At 42.6% G+C, this 18,415-nt stretch overlaps 1 protein-coding gene across 1 annotated transcript in view; it reads right to left on the bottom strand.

Annotated features, from left to right (window-relative positions):
• Positions 1–12,944: 12,944 nt before the first annotated feature.
• Positions 12,945–18,415, bottom strand: part of MEX3C (mex-3 RNA binding family member C) — a 32,112-nt gene continuing 26,641 nt past the window's right edge. The window contains exon 2 of the mRNA XM_074995778.1: positions 12,945–16,238. Coding sequence (XP_074851879.1) covers positions 15,013–16,238 — 1,226 coding nt within the window. The 3' untranslated portion in view covers positions 12,945–15,012. The remainder of the gene's footprint in view (positions 16,239–18,415) is intronic.

Raw genomic sequence — 18,415 nt, 5'->3', positions numbered from 1 at the left:
TCGGTTGCAGTTTCTCCGCCGTGATCTGACACTGTTTTCCCCTGGATAACTGTGACAAGATGTTTCCACAAATATTCGTATGCCATTGCTAGTTTTGTGTGATGTTGGCTTCTCCCGCAGGTTGGATTTCCACCTTATCCCAGGACATTTTTGCCCCCATCTTCACACTTGTGATAGTTGAAAAACTGGGGGAAAGTTCCATTTACAAGACATCAGTCAGAAGAGTAACTGGGTGAGAAACGATCCGGAGGTCTAATTCCCACTTTGCCCTGGCTGGCTTTGTAACACATCCATGAAATAAGCAAAATATCACTCTCTTCATTTATAGAGAGGGAAGCCCAGGCTAAAGGTAAGGGATGTAGCCAACGTCGTAGCAAGGTGAGAATCTGTCTGAGCTCCCTGTCCTATACCTAACCCTCCAGCTGAAAGCTAGGGAAACCCAGGCTGAGTGACGTGGCTGTGATCATAATAATGCAAGCCAATGTTGCAGTTAGAGTTGGGTGGAGCGTGATGACTCCATTTCATGAAGGAGTTTGAGATTTGGTTTCTGTCCAATTCAGAATGAAAACCAGAATTCAACATTCTCCATTTACTGGAATTACTGTGCTCCAGCATCTGCATAGCAAGTCCCTGCTCCTAGGTCATCTACTTAGGAGGGAGCCACCCCAGACTGGAGGACCCAAGCTGCCAAGGAACAATGACAATGAAAGGACTCCCGAGGCTTCTGGCTCTCAGGTCCCTGACAGCCCATGATGTAAGCTTCCAAGAAGCCAGGCAGGCAAGATGGCAGCCAACCAGGCAGTGGAAAGATCCCTGTTTGCAGCAGAATTTAGCTGAAACCGACACAGTCCCAGACACGCTTCCATTTTGACGCACCAGCAAATTCAGATTTTAAAAAAAATGGTTTGTCTATAATTTGCTGGACCAGCTTAAATCACAGCCAGAATTAGAGTCTCTTTTGGTGCCCTGTTGTGTAGCTAATCCACCAGATTACAGATCCTGACTCCCTGAAGCAACAATGGGCAACCTAAAATGGTGCGTGTGGGCCACAAAGAGTGGCCCTCCATCTCAGCAGGCTGCAAGATTGTCCCAACCCAGACAGTCAACATGGGTCAATGTTGCAAATATTTAAAACAAATAAGAGACCAAGGTATGTGAAGTGGCATTTGTGGTCCTTCATCTTAGCTTGAATAGTCTCAGAGGGGTAGGCATGTTAGCCTCTACCTTCCCAAAACAAAACAAGCAGTCCTGTAGCACCTTGAAGACTAACAATATTATTTATTAGGTGATGAATTTTCGTGGGACAGCCCCACTTCTTCAGATCTGGAGACTAACAAGTCCATTTTGCAGGAATCTCTACCATGCATATTTGAGACATTTCGTATCCTACTTAAGTTAATAACAAAATTCAAATAAGGAAGTGAGTCCAGTATAATGCCAAGATTCTGGAAAGAAACAATTCCTTACCGTGGGACTGTTCAACTGTCTTCATTAACCATTGGGAAGCTGCAGCCTGACCTTACACTGGAGCTAGGTGAAATACGAACTGAACTGAGATTTCTCAGCTGTGACATTTGCATAGATTTCCATGGCCTGGCAGCACTGCGTGAGTGAGCTCACCTTTGGGAAGGATGGCTCCATTTGCAGGGTTGTGAGGACAAGGAGCTAGCTCAGAACTTACTGCTCATGTACAGTGATTGCCAGGAGAGTATGTTGTCTTGGAAGCTCTCCATATTTTAGCACTGAGCAGAGTAGACACCTTTATGCTACAGTGACAGCAAGAGTGGAATAATGATTTCTTTGTCACATAAAAAGCTGCATGAACTGTCTGCTGGCTGCTTTTCATGTAGGTTAACGCCTACATGGAGTTTTGAAATGGCACATGTGCCACATTGAGGTAAGCTGCACAAGTGGAAGTCAGTTCACATTGCAGAGCAGCTGTCCTGGGATTTGGTACCAGTGTAGCCTGACTGATGCAAGATGCTGTGTGCAGGCAATCAGAGCCCTGCACAGATACAAAATGTGTATCCGCATCCATATCTGCAAAAATCAGCTGCAGGTACCCATGGGTTGTGGATATTCGGATATAAAGCAGATACCTGCAAATTTGTAGGGTTCTAGATACAAAATTCCTAGCCAAATTTGTATCTACAAAAATGAGCCATGGATTTCCACATCCCTGTCTGTGGTTGTGGATACCTGTACATAAAAAGTGGATGTATCTACAAATTTGCAGGACTCTGTAGAAGAGGCCTACAGCATGGGTGCAGACCTCTTGCAAGCAAAGAACAAGTAAACTTTCCACATTTAAGGAAATAGGTGATGTGTGCCTAGGATCAGATCTTTCAGACCAAGAGGAAGAGCATGTGTTGTGATTGCACCAACATTTCCTTCCATTATCATACACTGGAGGTTACAACCAGAGCTGTCCCTCCTTGCATGAAAAAAACCTTTCCTTTCAATGCCTCACCTAACAACATCTTAAAGATGGACATACCCATGCACAGCTCCTCTTTATGGAAGGAAGCATGTTCTTCAGCAACAACAGTTTGGGAATGTTCACAAAACCTTGGACCTTTAAGTTTCCACTGGGGTCAACCAGCAATCCTGAATCAGCAGTTAATGATCTGTGCTCGCCCTTCCCAGTCCAATAGTATTACTAACACACAGCTCTGACTGGTTTTGAGCTTAGATATCTGTGTGTTTTGCAGAGGAAGGTTCACAGAATCATCCCTATTGTATAGATGGGCAAAGGGACACATGAAGGAGAAGTGATTTGCCAGCAGCTGACCCTTCAGGTCAGAGGCAAGGCCAAGGAATAGCGATCACACCTCCTCAATCCAAGTCAAGTGCCCTGACCATGAACCATGCTGCTTCCAATAAGGAGTGTTTCGTCAGGTAAAACACAGAGGCACAAGCCCACCTGCATACGGTTTGGTCAGGAATAAAACATTATGAAGCTTAGCTCCCCACCCAGTTATCTTTTGTGTTTCCGATAACGTTGTCTTCATCTCCTTGAAACACAGAGAAGCCACCTTACTCAGCACTGATCATCCTGTTACTTCCTATTTTACATGTCATCATGCTTCATTTCTCAGTGGCTAAAATGGGTTACTGCCCATTTTAGCCGCTGAGAAATGAACTCTTCCAGGTACTGCAAAACAGCATCAACTACTTAGCAAAAAGCCTCCTTGGGCACTTGCTTAAAAGTGAGTCACTAGTGAAACTGCTGAATCCAAAATGCGTCTCCCACAGACACCCAGGTTTCAGTCTGAGACTGTACCACGCCCTGGAACATGTTAAAGCCCATGTAGTAAACAATGAAGGGAAGCTCCACACTGGCTCCTAACTGCTTATCTGAAAAATAAAAGTCCTGGCAGGAGTTCTACATAGCCCATGTTTGCTTAAAATTGTTTTTGAAGGAAGAAATGACAGAAGCCAAATCTGAAATAGATGTCAAATTTGCAAGAAAGAAGCTAAACTGCAGTGCCTAAGGAAAGTTGCCAGTTGGTTAGCAGCACATCATATTATTGTATTGGAAATATATATTACACGCTCAGGAATCGTCAATGGTGTTGTCTAATTACTACACACTTCTAGGGTCGATTGTCTCTTCTGTCACTGACTCACTGTAGAACCTTGGATAAGTCTCAACTGTTCTGTGCTTCATTCACTGATTTAGATACTTACACGCACCTGACAAAGTATCAGCACTCCTCACAAATATGAGCTTTACAATGGGCTGGCAAGACCAGGAAGCACTCGCTTTCTTTTGCATACAAAAAGCCAGGACCCACAGACTGAGCAACTTGCCCAATGCACTGAATGTTCAGTCAAGTTACTTAGGCCTACTGCCAAAGTTTTGCTACCCAGCACAAATGGGGGGAGGGGGAAAAGGTGATTTTTAACTGTTTATAACTTGGCTAAACTTTAATAAATTTCATTGGACCTCTTATTCCCTGAGGATTTTCTCCCAGCCAGATTTCAGAAGCCTGCTGCAACCTGTGGCGGTGTTGGAACTTTGCAAAAACAGGGTTACACAAAACACAATGGAAGTGTTACGCAAACTTAATAGTGTGCAGTCACGGATCCTCAGGCTCTGTGCTGCTCGCCAGCTTTTAAACAATCCCTTGGGGAAACCCCTTCAGAGTGCAGACATGGAAAAGTGGAGGGCCCTTAGGGTAGGTCACAGGGTCACACTGCCTCTACGACTGAATTTCTGGGCTCCAGCACTTGTCTCCTCCTCTGAGTGCTGCACCACAAGTCCAATTCTTCTCTACAAAGATTTTTACACTCTCCAGGGATCACTGCGCCTCTTAGTATCTGCAGTCACAGCAGGCAGCTTTGCCACAACTTGGCTGTGTCTACACTAGACAAAAACTTCAAAATGGCCATGCAAATGGCCATTTTGAAGTTTACTAATGAAGTGCTGAAATACATATTAGCACCTCATTAGCATGCAGGCGGCCGCGGCACTTTGAAATTGACGCGGCTCGCCACGGCGCGGCTCGTCCTGACCGGGCTCCTTTTCGAAAGGACCCTGGCTACTTTGAAGTCCCCTTATTCCTATGAGCAGATAGAAATAAGGGAACTTCAAAGTAGCTGGGGTCCTTCCGAAAAGAAGACCCGTCTGGACAAGCTGCGCAGCAGCGAGCCGCGTCAATTTCGAAGTGCTGCGGCCGCCCGCATGCTAATGAGGTGCTGAATATGTATTTCAGCGCTTCATTAGTAAACCTCGAAATGGCCATTTGCGTGGCAATTTTGAAGTTTTTGGCTGGTGTAGACGTAGTTCTTGGGCTTTAAGCTCAGTGGGGTGTGGGGAGTAGCAGGGACGGAGCAAAAATCAGCTCCAGAAATGCTGCTGTAACCCACACACCTCTGTGTGGTTAACTGTCTCATGTAGTGGCACCTAGCCTACTGTACTGAGAAAGAATAAGTGTTCTCTAAGCTGGAGCTAAAAGCAAGCAGGGCTTTAGCTCAAGCTGTAGAGGTGCCTACCCTAAATGCCAGAGGTCACTAGTTCAAGACTGCCTGTGAGCAGAACAGTGTGAGGGTCAGGGAGCACTGGGAAGTGTAGGGCTCTAATGCATGAGGCCCATGGGGAAAGGGGCCAGAAGAGAGGGTACCAGGGCTACACAGGTGGCCCACTGAGACTAAGGTGGCCTATTTATCCCTCTAGGTTGCACATTGCTCCTTAATCTGTTAACTGTTCTAATTTAGGCCTGGGTGTGCAACTTGGACCCACTAAAACCATGAGATCCCACCACCTGACCCTTCTGTAGCTGGGGCAGCTATGGCCCTACTGCAACTGGCCACTGCCAGCATTCATTAGCAACAGCAGGTTAACCTGTAAGCATAGTGGCAAGCCTCATGCTTTACTGGTTACCCATTTAACATCCCTCAGTCCCTTAGCTGCCTCTTGCAGAGAAGGGAGGTTCTACCTGCTGGAATTCCCTGTTCCTAGGGGGTCTTTAGTTGTTCATTCCCTTGGGTTCCCATTGTCTTTCTGGATCCCTCACCAAAGGGAGGAGGCTTCAGCCAGACATTAATAATCCAGTCACAGTACCCCAAACACTTACCTGACATGGATTCATTGTGTGGGGGCAACTTTTTAAATCTTTTTGCCCCCAAGGGGGCAGCAAACCATCAAGTAACTTACTACCATGGAGAAGATTCATAAAAATATTACAGAAAATTCCCACTTTAGCACCAGGGCTCACTAATTACCAGCTCCCTTTCTAATTTCTCAGATGGATGTCTCTCACCTGTGCATCAATGTAGTCTGCATCAGCTGTTTGAAGGTTAACAATCTGCAGGGCAATTGCCATCCATCTGTATCACCCCAATAGGGAAAATTATCCCCCCCCTCCCCCACCCAGCTGCCTGTTCTCCTTTTATTGCTTAGTTTGCCTTGAAATGAAAGAAAATCAAGCCTTAGCCTTTTTATTACCTGCACATTAGAAGGAATGCACACTCGGGTAATATAAAGGTATGCTAATTCACTCCACTTTATTCAAACACTAACAAGGAACTAGATGTGCCTTACAATGAAACCTTGGAGATGAAATCTGGATTAAGCCACATGCCAACCCTTACTTAGAAGGCTCCAAGGAGCTTCCTCAGACAGCACAGGCATCATTAGAAACTTGGACCCTTCCCCGCGCCCCCCCCAAGATTATTCAGCCAACAGGCCTCCCATCAAACCCAATTTATTGTATATGGCACCACAGGAGTCACAGATCATGTTGAACTACACTTGCTTCCCTGCTGGTTTTGGCACTATAGAAAGAGCCGCATTCCTCTGTGGCTGAAGGCCAAGGCTCAGCTCAGTTTTTCCACTCTCAAGCCACCAATTGCTCTTGAATGCCTTGAAGTATGTATGCAATATGCACCCTCCAGCTACCCTGCGACCAGCGTCAGTTCCAGGCTGCTTGGTGCTCACATGCACCAGTAAGATTTTCTACACAATTTCTCAGGTGAAAACCACTGATGTGTATTGGCCTCCCTCCTGCAACTTACACATCTTTGGCCCTCCCACTAGTTTTCTTCATCTCTGCCCTAGACCCTCTTCTCTGAGTCCAAAGGAGTCTTTTCATCTGCTGCTGCTGGGGCAAGTGAGTTCCATGGGCTAGCACGTAAACAGTTCCACGCAAAGCCCAACTAACAGCCCTGGCTGCTAGGGGATTGTGCATGAATAATCCACAAAATACAACTACTGTAGTGGGAAATATGCTACACAACTGACCAGCTCCTCAGCTAGTGTCAATTGCACAGTGCTCCTTTGCGCTTCAATTGAGCTATGACAGCTGACCGAAGTTGAAGATCTGACCTATGACATGCAGCATATTTAAGGCTATTTATTTAGCCTCTCTAAACAACACAAAGTATCTACCACCTGGCAGCTCACTACAAGAAATCCTCCCTCCAGCTAGGCTGATGGTGGATGTTGCCTAGTGTCCATCTGAAGCTATCCCTTAGGAAAAACAGACCAGTGGCTCTACTTCATCCACATTCAGTCCTCCCAAAAGAGTGCCATGGGTTCCTAAACATTCAAAAGGAGCCTCACTGCTTTCTTCCTTTCACAGGGGATGTGGAATAGATCCAAGGAGAGAGGCATTTCCAACCTAGCACCCATAATTAGTACATTAAACTGGTGCTTGCCAAGTGAACAAAAACTAAAAAAAAAAGTTTCAGTTCATCCAATCCATTTTTTGGTTTTGGAAATGCAACCAGCTTTGATTTCTTGTGGTTGTATATGGAGGGATACAAAGGACCTCATGCTGAACTTACCTAAGTGTTTTGGACCCACAGTTTAATTTCCACTCAGGGTTAAACACAACCTTTTATCCTTCTCAGGAAAATACATGGGAGGACAATTCAGTTTGTTTTCCATCACTTGTAGGTCTTTGGCATAAGGTCACTCTAGTCTATTAATGTAAATGTTAAAGATCTCGTGACACTTTGAGAAGGGCGTTTGACCCCACGTCTTCACCAGACAGTTGCCGTTTTGGGGGCACTTGAGTCATCCAATTTGTATAGGACTTTGGAATGAAACAGGCAAATAACACTCTTCCACACTCCATCCTGATATCTGAGAGTCCAATAAGTGGCTTTCTTTACTTCCGTCGTCACATGATGCCCTACAGTTCTTCATAAACAGAAGTGTTCATTCTTAATAACATACTTGAACTGAATGAAAAGATTTGAAATTCTCTCAATCCCCCCCCCCCGCAATATGTCTGTTTTAAGCCAATTCTATTGGCTACTTACAGGCTACTATAGCTGAGTGCTTTGAATAGTGGGTAATTTTACCACTTAACTGATTTTTACAAGAGGAATTAGTGCCATGGTATAAGTAGATGCATCAAAAAATTAAGCTACCAGGCTATTAACTCAGAGTTGGCTCCTGAAACTTTAAAACTCTGTCTGGTGTTGCTCCTTTTTTCCCCTTTTTCAAAAAAGATCAGCCAGTTGGGTTTACTTGTTCCAGGACACTGTGGGAGGCTCAGGGTAATGAACTGGCATATTACCTCCCTGTCCCTTCCCAAACCTGCTCCTTGGGTGTTGAGACAGAACATTTGGAATCACAACTAAGCAATGCCTGGAAAGCATGTGGGAAAAGTGGAATCTACTAACAACTCAAACATTCAAGAGCCTAGGTGATACTAAAGAAACCATCTCTCAGCAAAGCAGCTTCATGCTACCACCCATCGTCTATAGTGCATAAACACCAGAGTAATGGGTGACCTACAAACACCTGCCCTCCCACCTCCTGAGCTAAAGGAAGCTTAGGTAACATTGCAGATGTTTTGGCTATCAGTGCCTAGGGCCTGATAACTAGACAACACTGGTGGATGCCCCCCGCCTAGTCCATAGACAAGGGCCATATTTCCATATTCATCTTTAGACTCCATAAGCCACAAAGCTCTATTGTGTCCTCAGTAACAATCAGCACCCTTATGATGGGGATGCGATGAGAGAAAAATCAAAAGCAGAGCCATCAGTATTTACATGACACCTCACTCTGCTTTACATCTGCAGAGCTTTCTTAGGAGCACCGTCAAGATCAACACCTGACGGAAGTTGAATCTAATGGAGCTGGAAGCTCATTAAGGAGCTTGTCTCCACACCTAACATCCCCCTCTGCTGACAGTAGCTGCTTGCTCTTCTGGGGCTCAACTAGACTTACTACTAGTAGGTGACAGGATGGCCACAGCTATGAAAAATGTCCATTTTCATCTGTGTCTGACAAGTGTACCATGCTTAGCCTATCGGATTCAAAGGTGGCCATAGTGAGCCAAGTTTCCATGAGATCTTGGTCCAAACACTGAGAGACTGTCCTCAACCCTAGATAATACCGACAGGTGAAGAATGCAGCAGCCTAGCTACAAGGCACAACGAAGCACATCATCCTCAACAGACTTCTGCCTAAGTAATGTGATTTTCAGAAGTTTAGTGCACAAGCAGCTCTCTCAACTTTGGTAAGAGCTGTTGATTGCTGAGCACTTTTGGAAAATCAGCCCACTTATTCAGAAACCTAATTCTAAACTGTAAAAAGTCTTGATCAAAGTTATGAAGAAGCAAGGTGCTCCAATACACAGCCAGGCATGCCATAGAAATCTAGATGTATTGAGACCTCTGGGCCCACCCCTGGAATGTTCCATTCACAGAGCACTTGTATTTTTTAAACCTTCACTACTCCACGTTCTAACTCAAATCATACTTAAGACCATCCCACTAAGGCTGTGGCCACACTTAGACAAAACTTCAAAATGGCCATGCGCATGGCCAAATTGGAGGACCCTAATGTGGTGCTGAAATGATTATTCAGCCCCTCATTAGCATACTGCCAGTTGAAGCACTTTGAAACTGCTGCTTTCGATGGTGCAGCTCAGCTACATGGGGGTTCTTTTCGAAAGGATTCCACCTATTTTGAAATCTCCTTTAATCCTGTCATTTCAGCCTCATTAGTATCCTCCAATTTGGCCATTCTCATGGCCATTTTGAAGTTTTCGCAAAGTGTGGCCACAGCCTAAGTATTCTATGCATATCAAGCTTTGGCTCTTTGTGTAAGCGGACTATAATCTTTACTGTCACTTTTGCTTACCTATGCCCTAATCACTGGGGAGTCAGGCATAATTCTTCATGTTTAAGGAGCAGCTTACATTATAGTTTCATGGAAGCTAAATGAAGTAATATCAGAATCATTATCCTGTTCCCCCTTGCTGTTTTGAGAAGGCAAGAAAAAAAATGTCAATCTTAAAAGTTCTGACTATAAATCACTTTTATGTAAGTATAGAAATGCATCCATGTCTTCCACTGGGAAATCGTAATGAACTATTTTTGCGGACTGCATGATGGCACTTTGCCTTCTGATCACCTTGAAAACACCTCAACACCTTTGTAAGGCAAATACTAGCTCCTTCATGAAGATGAAGAAATTGAAACCTGAGGGTAAAATGGATGCAGCATCTCTGCCAGCATTTGAACCCAGGAACTTCTGACTGAGTTCTGGGGTACAGGATTCATTGTGTATGACAATTTCCAGGCCACCAGATTTTTGAAAGGTTAATTCTTCTTGGCATCTGTAGTGTTCAAAATTAAATGCATTTAACAAAACTCAGGACAAAACAATCCTTTTTTGCCCCTTCTACCTGCCCCACACAAACAGAGGAAGGGAAGCCACACACTTGCACATTTACTCAAATTACAATACACTCGATCACATATTGCAGCATGGCGTATCTGTAGCACTTGACATGACCAACTCAAATATGGCTTAAAATGTATAGGATATTAAACTGAACTTCTACAAAACCAAGGAGGGATCTAAAAGATAGTTTTAAAAAAAACTGGACACCCCCTTAATGTTTGCAGTTTTACCAAAATCTAAAAATAATATGACTGACTTTCTACTACCCAAGCTGAAATAAAACAGATTAAAAAGTGTTCTGTATTAATAAACGTTATACAGGGGAAAAAAAACCAAAAACTATGAGGCTTTAAAAAAAACTAACACTGACTTGTCAATGAATTAAAGATTAATGGATATTGTTTAAACTATCTAAACAGACACTAAAATTCTACACTTTAGTCACTGATTAGAAGAGTTTGATGGAGAAAATAAAATATAAACAGTTATAGTAATAAGAAAATTAAAATTAATCCTTTAAGCCACTTCCAGCCTTGTACAATCTAATATAGCTGGAACACTGGTTAAGAAACAGATTTTACTGGATAATCAGCTGTGTATTTGAATGTTGTAACAAACACCTCTAACTGTGGCAACTGCTCACAGCCTGAATGATAAATTATTTTCCTTGCCAGGCGGCACCTCAAAGTGAGCATGTGTTTAATTTGAGCTTTATTTGCCTTGCCCAGGAATCTACCAAGTAAAATAAATCAATAAATGAAAGAATGAGGGAGAAGAAAGTTTTCATTTCAATCGCAAGATGGAAATTTCCAACATCTTGGTGTTCCACAGCAGTGGGTTTATCACACAGGAGGACTGGACATCTCTAGAGAAGACAAGGCATACGACTTTCAGGGCAGGCAATGATTAGAGAGTAGCAGGATGTCTCAAATAATCAGGGCCTGACATGTTTAGAGGCTTGAAGTAAACAGCATGACTTTTATTCGATACACTTGTTATTGCCGCTAGTAGAGAGCAATCACTTCAACAGTGCCTACTAGAAATTGATTACTGAGAGAGCTACTCTATAAAAGTTTGCACTGAAGTACAGCATGGTTCTGAAACAGCTAAATGCTGCAGATACAGGTCCCTTCAAACGGAGAGGCCAAAAGACATTTGTCTTCATGCTTTTCTTTTAATCCTAATGGAACAGACAAACACCCAAAGCAGCGGCATCAAAATCTGATCAAGTGGTAGCACTCACGTTTATGCACACTGTTGGATTATTTTGAACACACAGACCTCCTAGTTCTGGACAGTTTCAGAAGTTCTACTCACACTCAGTCATAGTTCACAGAAATCAGAGGACAAGTATCCCAATGGTTAGGGCAGCAGACGAGGATTTGGAAGACCCCCTCCCCCCATATTGCAGGATTCTTTTGCAACAAAGGATAAGCAGCTTAATTGTTCTGCGCCTCAGTTCTCCATATGTCCAATGAGGATAAAAGCACTGCCCTCTCTCTTAGGGATGTTGTGAGCATATATGCATTAAAGTTTGTGAGAAGCTGACATATTACAGGTTTACACTCCTTCACCTAACACCCTTGGGACCTGACTGGTGCCGAACGACTGAATTTGCCAGATGACAGGAGGTCAATATTGTCTAGCACATTATCAATACTTCCACTGCTCCTTGGGCTCTCAGAAGACATTTAGTGTTAAATTACAGTAAATTACAGCACAGAACACAGAGCTGGGACTAATGGCTGGAAACAAACTTTATGGGACCATGGGAAACTTGACCACACCCATGGTAAGTGGCTGTCTGTCTAACTAAAATCATACTGGATTATGGATATTGCCAGACGAGAGTGTTCTGGATCAGTAAGGTTCAACTTGTACGGCAATGGGAGCTATAAACTCCTAAAACAAGTCAGAGCTGGGCAGCTTGCAGAGCAAGTTACAGATCAAACTGAGGGTGAGCAACAAAATCTGACACTTAGTAAACAGAACAGATACCATGCTTCAGATCTCAGCACATCCATGGTTCACATTCAGTTTAACAGCAAATGCAATACGCCTGATAAAATTTATACCTGCAACTCTAAATCAGCATGGAACTCACACTGCCGAAATAAAGGAAAAACACCACTTCAAATACATAAGGGATTATTCTTTTCTGCTGCTGTATTCGTGTGTCTCTAAGAAGAAAAGTATCTTAGGAGTGCTTGGAACAGAAAATTCCCAGATTATTTCAGCTACTTGCCTTCAGACATTACCAGTCCGAAGAACAGTCATAAGTTTGGTCAGTCATTGCTACTTTTTAAACATGGTGGCTACACTAAACGAGTTTTGCCAACAAAACCCCATTTTTGTTGACAAAACTGGTTGAACGGCCATATGCAAACTGCATTTTGTCGACAATATGCCAACAAAAATCAGCACTTCTGCTGACAACCTTCTTCCTCTCCCAGATGAGGAAGAGCGGCTTTTGTTGATAGATTCTGTCAACCAAAAATATTGTATGGATGCTCTTGGGGGCCCACTCTTGACAGACTGAGCATCCAGGACAATGGGCAGCCCTGTCTGCTGTGTTTCTGGGTGCCTGTTTGTCGAGGGGGCAGCTGGACAGTCTGGCCGCTCTGTCGACAGAGCGGTGCACTCTTCCCATTGGCTTCTGTGTATGGCTGCACTCTGTCAACAGAAGTTGTGTCAGGAAATCTCTTCGGACAATGACTTCTGTCAACAGATGGCTGTAGTGCAACTGTAGCCTAATGGAAGAGAAGCAAAAAGATTTCTTTTGTATGAAGTCATCTAAAACAATAAAAGTAAAGAGATCTGAAAAAAATACTGACTTACAGAACATGTAATACACCCCACCTAAGTTTTAAGGGAGGGAAATAGAACAATAGTTTCACAAAAGCTGCTTGAAATGAGAACCATGAATACAGCAAAATCAGAAAACATTCAAGTTAATGGAAACAATTCTTTATTAAGTAACTTTTAATATCAGAAAAATAAAACTCTTATTCTCTTTACAGCAAATATATAATATCAGTGCTTTGGCCATCATAAGTTAAAGGCCCTTTATCATAAAATATATGGTTTTTAAACTTTACTCAAATTGAATTTATAATCCCTATGACCTCCCTACATATACATAACAAAAAGAGTGTAGTAAAATTAGCAAATACTAAACTATATTGATAGTTTATCATTGTTAGTTTGTGGTTTATAGAAAGGGTACACGCACCTAATATCTGTCGATTCCTTGGCTTATTAGTTGCAGTGTACAATGCAATAAAATATAAAATACATGCTTGGTGAACATTTGTTCATATCTACAAGACTGCATCTAAAGGTTAGGTTTCAATACTGACATTTAACTATTCTACAAGCAATTAGCATTAAAGTTATGCATTACATAATAATATGCCATCAAGGCAACTCTTATACTGAAAAATCATAAAATAAAAACCATTATTTGTAAACTTTTATACGAAATGTAACTCTTCAAGTGGAAATAAAAATAAAATTTCTGTATATTTAATAGTTCAATACATAGGATTTATTTTGCTATACTGAGGAAAAAAAGCTTTTGTGCGCCTTGGGAAACTAATGCTTAAAAAAAATAGAAAATTCCACTAGAACTCCACTTTGGGAGGGGAGGAGGGGACAAGGGAGGGAAAGGGGTGTTTTTTTGTATGCCAGCACAGATTTTGGAACATACTGAGGATGAAGAAGCTAGAGACATCCACAGGTTGAAATGTAAGCAGCATACTCAAAAGACATTTCTCTTTGTGATTTGAAGCAGTTTTGAAATGATGTAAAATGGCTGAAGGGCCATGGTCACAGCTACTTTCAAGAATTATACAAGAGCACAAACATGCCCCCCCATTTTTCCTTTACGTTACTAAAAATAAACTATATATATTTATATAATGTGCAAGACAAATATGGATTGAACATAAAAATGCTTCACATTTTGAACTATATAATTTCTAAAATGTAATTTAAGAATACCTTGATCAGACTAGTGAATGGAATGTTAGCATCCTCACTATAAACCAAAGTATGTGCACCCCAAAGCCCTTAACTGAAATGGGATTGAGCCCCAGGCAGGCTATTCCACATTACATTAAGAAAAATAGTGGGTAGGAATTTGCAATGAAGCAGCCCAAATCATTCCTGAACCTCTGAACATATTGTTATTCACAAAAGGGTGAGATGAGGGTTGATTTGGCAGTTTCTCTCCCCACAACCCAATTAACAACAATCTATTTAAAACTGCCAACAACCTAACCCGTTCTCACAAAAAAATCAAAGGATGCATTAAAAAGTAGTTTGTGATACTGAAGAATTAGGCATAATTGTTCTAAAGTAAAACAAAACCCAAAACCTAGTTCAAAACTGGCAGTGTAAAGAAGGCAGCTTTGGAAATATTTCTTGATACATCAGTAATACCATGAACTCCCTCAGAGAAGACACTCTCTGTTTAGGCTATCAGGTTCATTGTCTTCAGAACACAGAAGTTACCAACACTTAAATACAGATCACTAGGAAAACCTGTAAAATTCATTTGTTTACTTGGTTGTGAAATTCATCCAGAAGTTTCTCCCCTACTGATCCTTAGCCTGATGCCACACGTATCTCTGCTAAACATGCAATCTGTTTCAACCAAACAGACAGAGACCATCTACGCTTAGTGTTACCGTAGCAGCCTTTTAGAAAGCATAAGTTTACTAATAACTTTAGCCTAATCCCAAGAAAGCCCAGTAACAGTCAGAATTAATTAGGAAGTTTACTGGGTGGGGGAGGGGGTTACTATTACACCCATGCCTTTAAGAGTTAAAAAGTCCATATATAATATCTATATATATTTAAGAGTGAATCTGGATTGCCTGAGTAACAGCTGTCTGGCAAACTGGACATGATGGCGTTTCTTTTTCACAGATCTTGTTGGCACATTCCATACAGAAGAGATTGTGGCCACAAGGAACCAGGGCAGCAATAACTTCATTCTCAAAGCATATCACACAGTCATGTTTTCGTCTAGACTCGGGTGGTGAACTGGATGTGGAACCGCCATTGGAAGAAGAGTAGCTGTTGGTACCATTAGAAAAAGCAGGGATGTATATTGGAAGGCCAGCCTGGTTGCATGTACTGGGTGGGTCACTTCTTACTCTCCTAGCAAGTGGATGGTCCAGAGTTTCAGGAAATGTAGGCGACAGTCGAGGCGTGGACGGCTGACTCCCTCGACGCTGAGTCTTCATGTTACCAGTAGGGTCGCTACCAAAGCCAGAAAGTGGATTTACTGGTTCAAAAGGGGTCCAGATGGTTTGGGAAGGTGTTGGTAAGGAGTCATATGCAGGAGAGTCAGCTGCAAGATCTTCTGTGCCCACAGGCGGCAACGTTTCTCCGAACCAGAAGTTTCCTGTGTTGAATGGACTTGTTGGGCTGAAGTCAGCCAATCTATTGCTTCCAAAATACGAATCAGTGGAGCCACTTCCTAAGGAGCTGGAGCTGTCATTTCTATAATTAGAAATCATTCTGGTGCGGCTAGGAGGGACAGGATTGGAAGTAAGCCAAGCAGAGCCAAGCATGCCTCCTTCAAAGCTCACATCCGTACCATTGTAATGGAAATCATTTTCTTCATTCAGCTCAATGTAGTTTCCAGTGCGCATGGCAATATGCATTTCTATTTCTTCACGTGCACGGTCTACATTTTCAGGCATCCCTGTAACCTCAAAGACTGGTTCCTTGTCTCTGCTGGGGGTAACGATGTATGTGTGGGTCTGCTGCTGAATTCTTTTGATTGTAGCTCCTTTGGGTCCAACCACTAGCCCAACTACACGGTAAGGCACCCTGACCTGGACTGTAGTCTGACCTGGCAGGTTGGGCGTACATGGCAACCCGCCCAGAGCAGAACCGTTTTTGTTGCGCGATGCTCTGATCATGGAGAAGTGTTCAGCAGCGGAGAGAATTTCCCTTTTGGCCATGGCTACATCCTCTTTTCGTCCAGTGACGACAAAAATGGGTTCTTCTCCACGAACAGGGGTCTTAATGTAAGTATTCGTCTTGGCCCTTAATGCTTTTATTTTGCAACCTGTTCAAAGCAGAAAAAAAAAAACAACAAAACCACACATTTAGTAAAGAATGCTTTGGAAGACCACGAGAAAACAGTTGCCTGTTTTAAACTGTTTGCGAACCTTACAGAACTGCAAGTGTGAAACCTGAAGCCATCTGTTCTCACAAGTCATATCAGTGAAAACAGCAAAACCTCAGTTATTTGCATGCTGATCCATGGTGAACATAAGGGTGAGACTAGCACACTGGGCAGTAACATTTTAAAACTGTTTTTTCTTAAATCATTTGAAAAAGTGGTTTTACATTAGGTCTTAATACTACCATCTTTTCTGAAGGCAACTCTTCCTAATGCTCAGTCTATTTTTTTTTAAACACACACTATTAAAAACAGCATCTTTGCAATGTTTCCAAGAGAAGAAAGTGAAAATAAATGCAGTGCAATAGAGTTGTACATGATGCAATAGAAGTTTTCATATCCTCAAATCTTGGCGTTTATAGCATCAAGGGGAATTTTATGGAATGTCAGTTTTACTGACAATAGTAATCTATTATTAGGTGCCAGTTTTCAAGATGAAAAGAAATTCAGTTGAATGCAAACAGCTCACCCATGAAAAGGTTGGGGGGGTGGGGGGGGAGAATTTTTGCTACTCAGATGTTCAGTTCAACTCTTTAACTCTGTCTACATCAGTTACTTTGTGATAATCTTCAGTGTTAGCAGTGGTAGACCTCTGCAAGTTGTAGCAACAATGGCAACACCAGGCAAGGTGGAGGCAGCCTTTCAATGCCATGTCAATTAGGCCCATGTACCTGAAGCCTTGTCTACACTCGTGGTCCATGAGTTGTTTAAAAAAACACTTTGGCTAAATGTTCACCACCACCACATAGCACTTAGTATATTTACAGGCACTGTGAAAATTAACCAGAATTCTGCCGTTGTGGGGATATACTTTGTCAGTCAATTCAGGATGCACACCGAACACCTGCATGATTAAGTTAAACCCCTGGGAGATGGGGGAGGAGGGAGGAACGACAAACAAGGCACATTAATGTGCATTAACATAAGGTTGCCAACTCTGGTTGGAAATATCCCTGGTGTTTTCATCACATGATAATCTTTAATCAATCTTTAAATTCCCAGAGACTCCACAATAATCCTTGAGGGTTAGCAACTCCACATTCTTCTGAACCCCCTGCCTCAGCCTCAGAAGTACTCAGTACAGAAAAGTCAAACATTGACAAATGTTAGGGGAACAGAAAATACATGCACAATAAGCTAAAGGTACTTCAATCAACATCCTTAAACCATGACATTTACCAATAAGGTGTCTCTGTTGCCAGTGAGTACTGGTATAGTAATTTGTGCTTTACTCTTGCCTCATTTGAGAGCTGGATATGTCCCTACCAGCCCGGGTGAGTAATAGCCTGACAGTTTTCTCCTCATGCATAATTTCGTATAAAATCTTTGTAACTTAGATGCTTGCTGGGGTTTTCAGGCTGCATTAGCATAATGAATGCGGAGAGCAGAGATCAATAATTGAAGAGCTTTTCACTTATATAATTCAAAGTTTGAGGACAAAGAGGCAGGAAGGTCTCTTCCTAGGACACAGGAGGGTATTTTAGCATTTTGCACATAAGCAACTTGAACCCACGCTGTACATCAGAACCCCCAAGTAGCCAACAGATTTGGTCAATGATCTGCAAAAGTTCCTTAAGACACAGGACATGTCTATATTGCAGCTTGGAAGAAGCCTCCTACCCCAGACACACAAACTCCGGTTAGCAGTGTTTGAGTCAATCTGAGAAGTACAGGAGCACTGACACTGCTAAGTCTGCAGCTCCAACCCCTAGGCTTGAAAGCCCAAGTCACAAAAATCTCACTGTTACCCTTCATGTGTTAGCTCCAACCCCACTAGTATAACCTTGGTGTGCGAGGCTTGTTTCCAGCTACAATGCGCACATAACCAAAGGAGACCACCTTTAATAGTAGCTACTGAAGAGTCTTGGGGGGTAAGCCAATTCAAAGAGCACTTCAGCAAGGAAAACTATCAATTTAAGCAATTGTGAGGAGTTAGGGTGGTCAAATGGAGAAACGCTCCTGTTGACCTTCCTTAGTGAAGACAGTCAGGTAAGTCCATTTGCTATACATTGATTCTAGCTACACAATTGCTGTAGCTAGAATTGCATATCTGAAATTGA

This window comes from Carettochelys insculpta, chromosome 5 (assembly GCF_033958435.1).
Source record: "Carettochelys insculpta isolate YL-2023 chromosome 5, ASM3395843v1, whole genome shotgun sequence".
NCBI lineage: Eukaryota > Metazoa > Chordata > Testudines > Carettochelyidae > Carettochelys > Carettochelys insculpta.
Note: the sequence above shows the minus strand (reverse complement) of the source record. Positions and strands in the feature narration are given on the sequence as shown.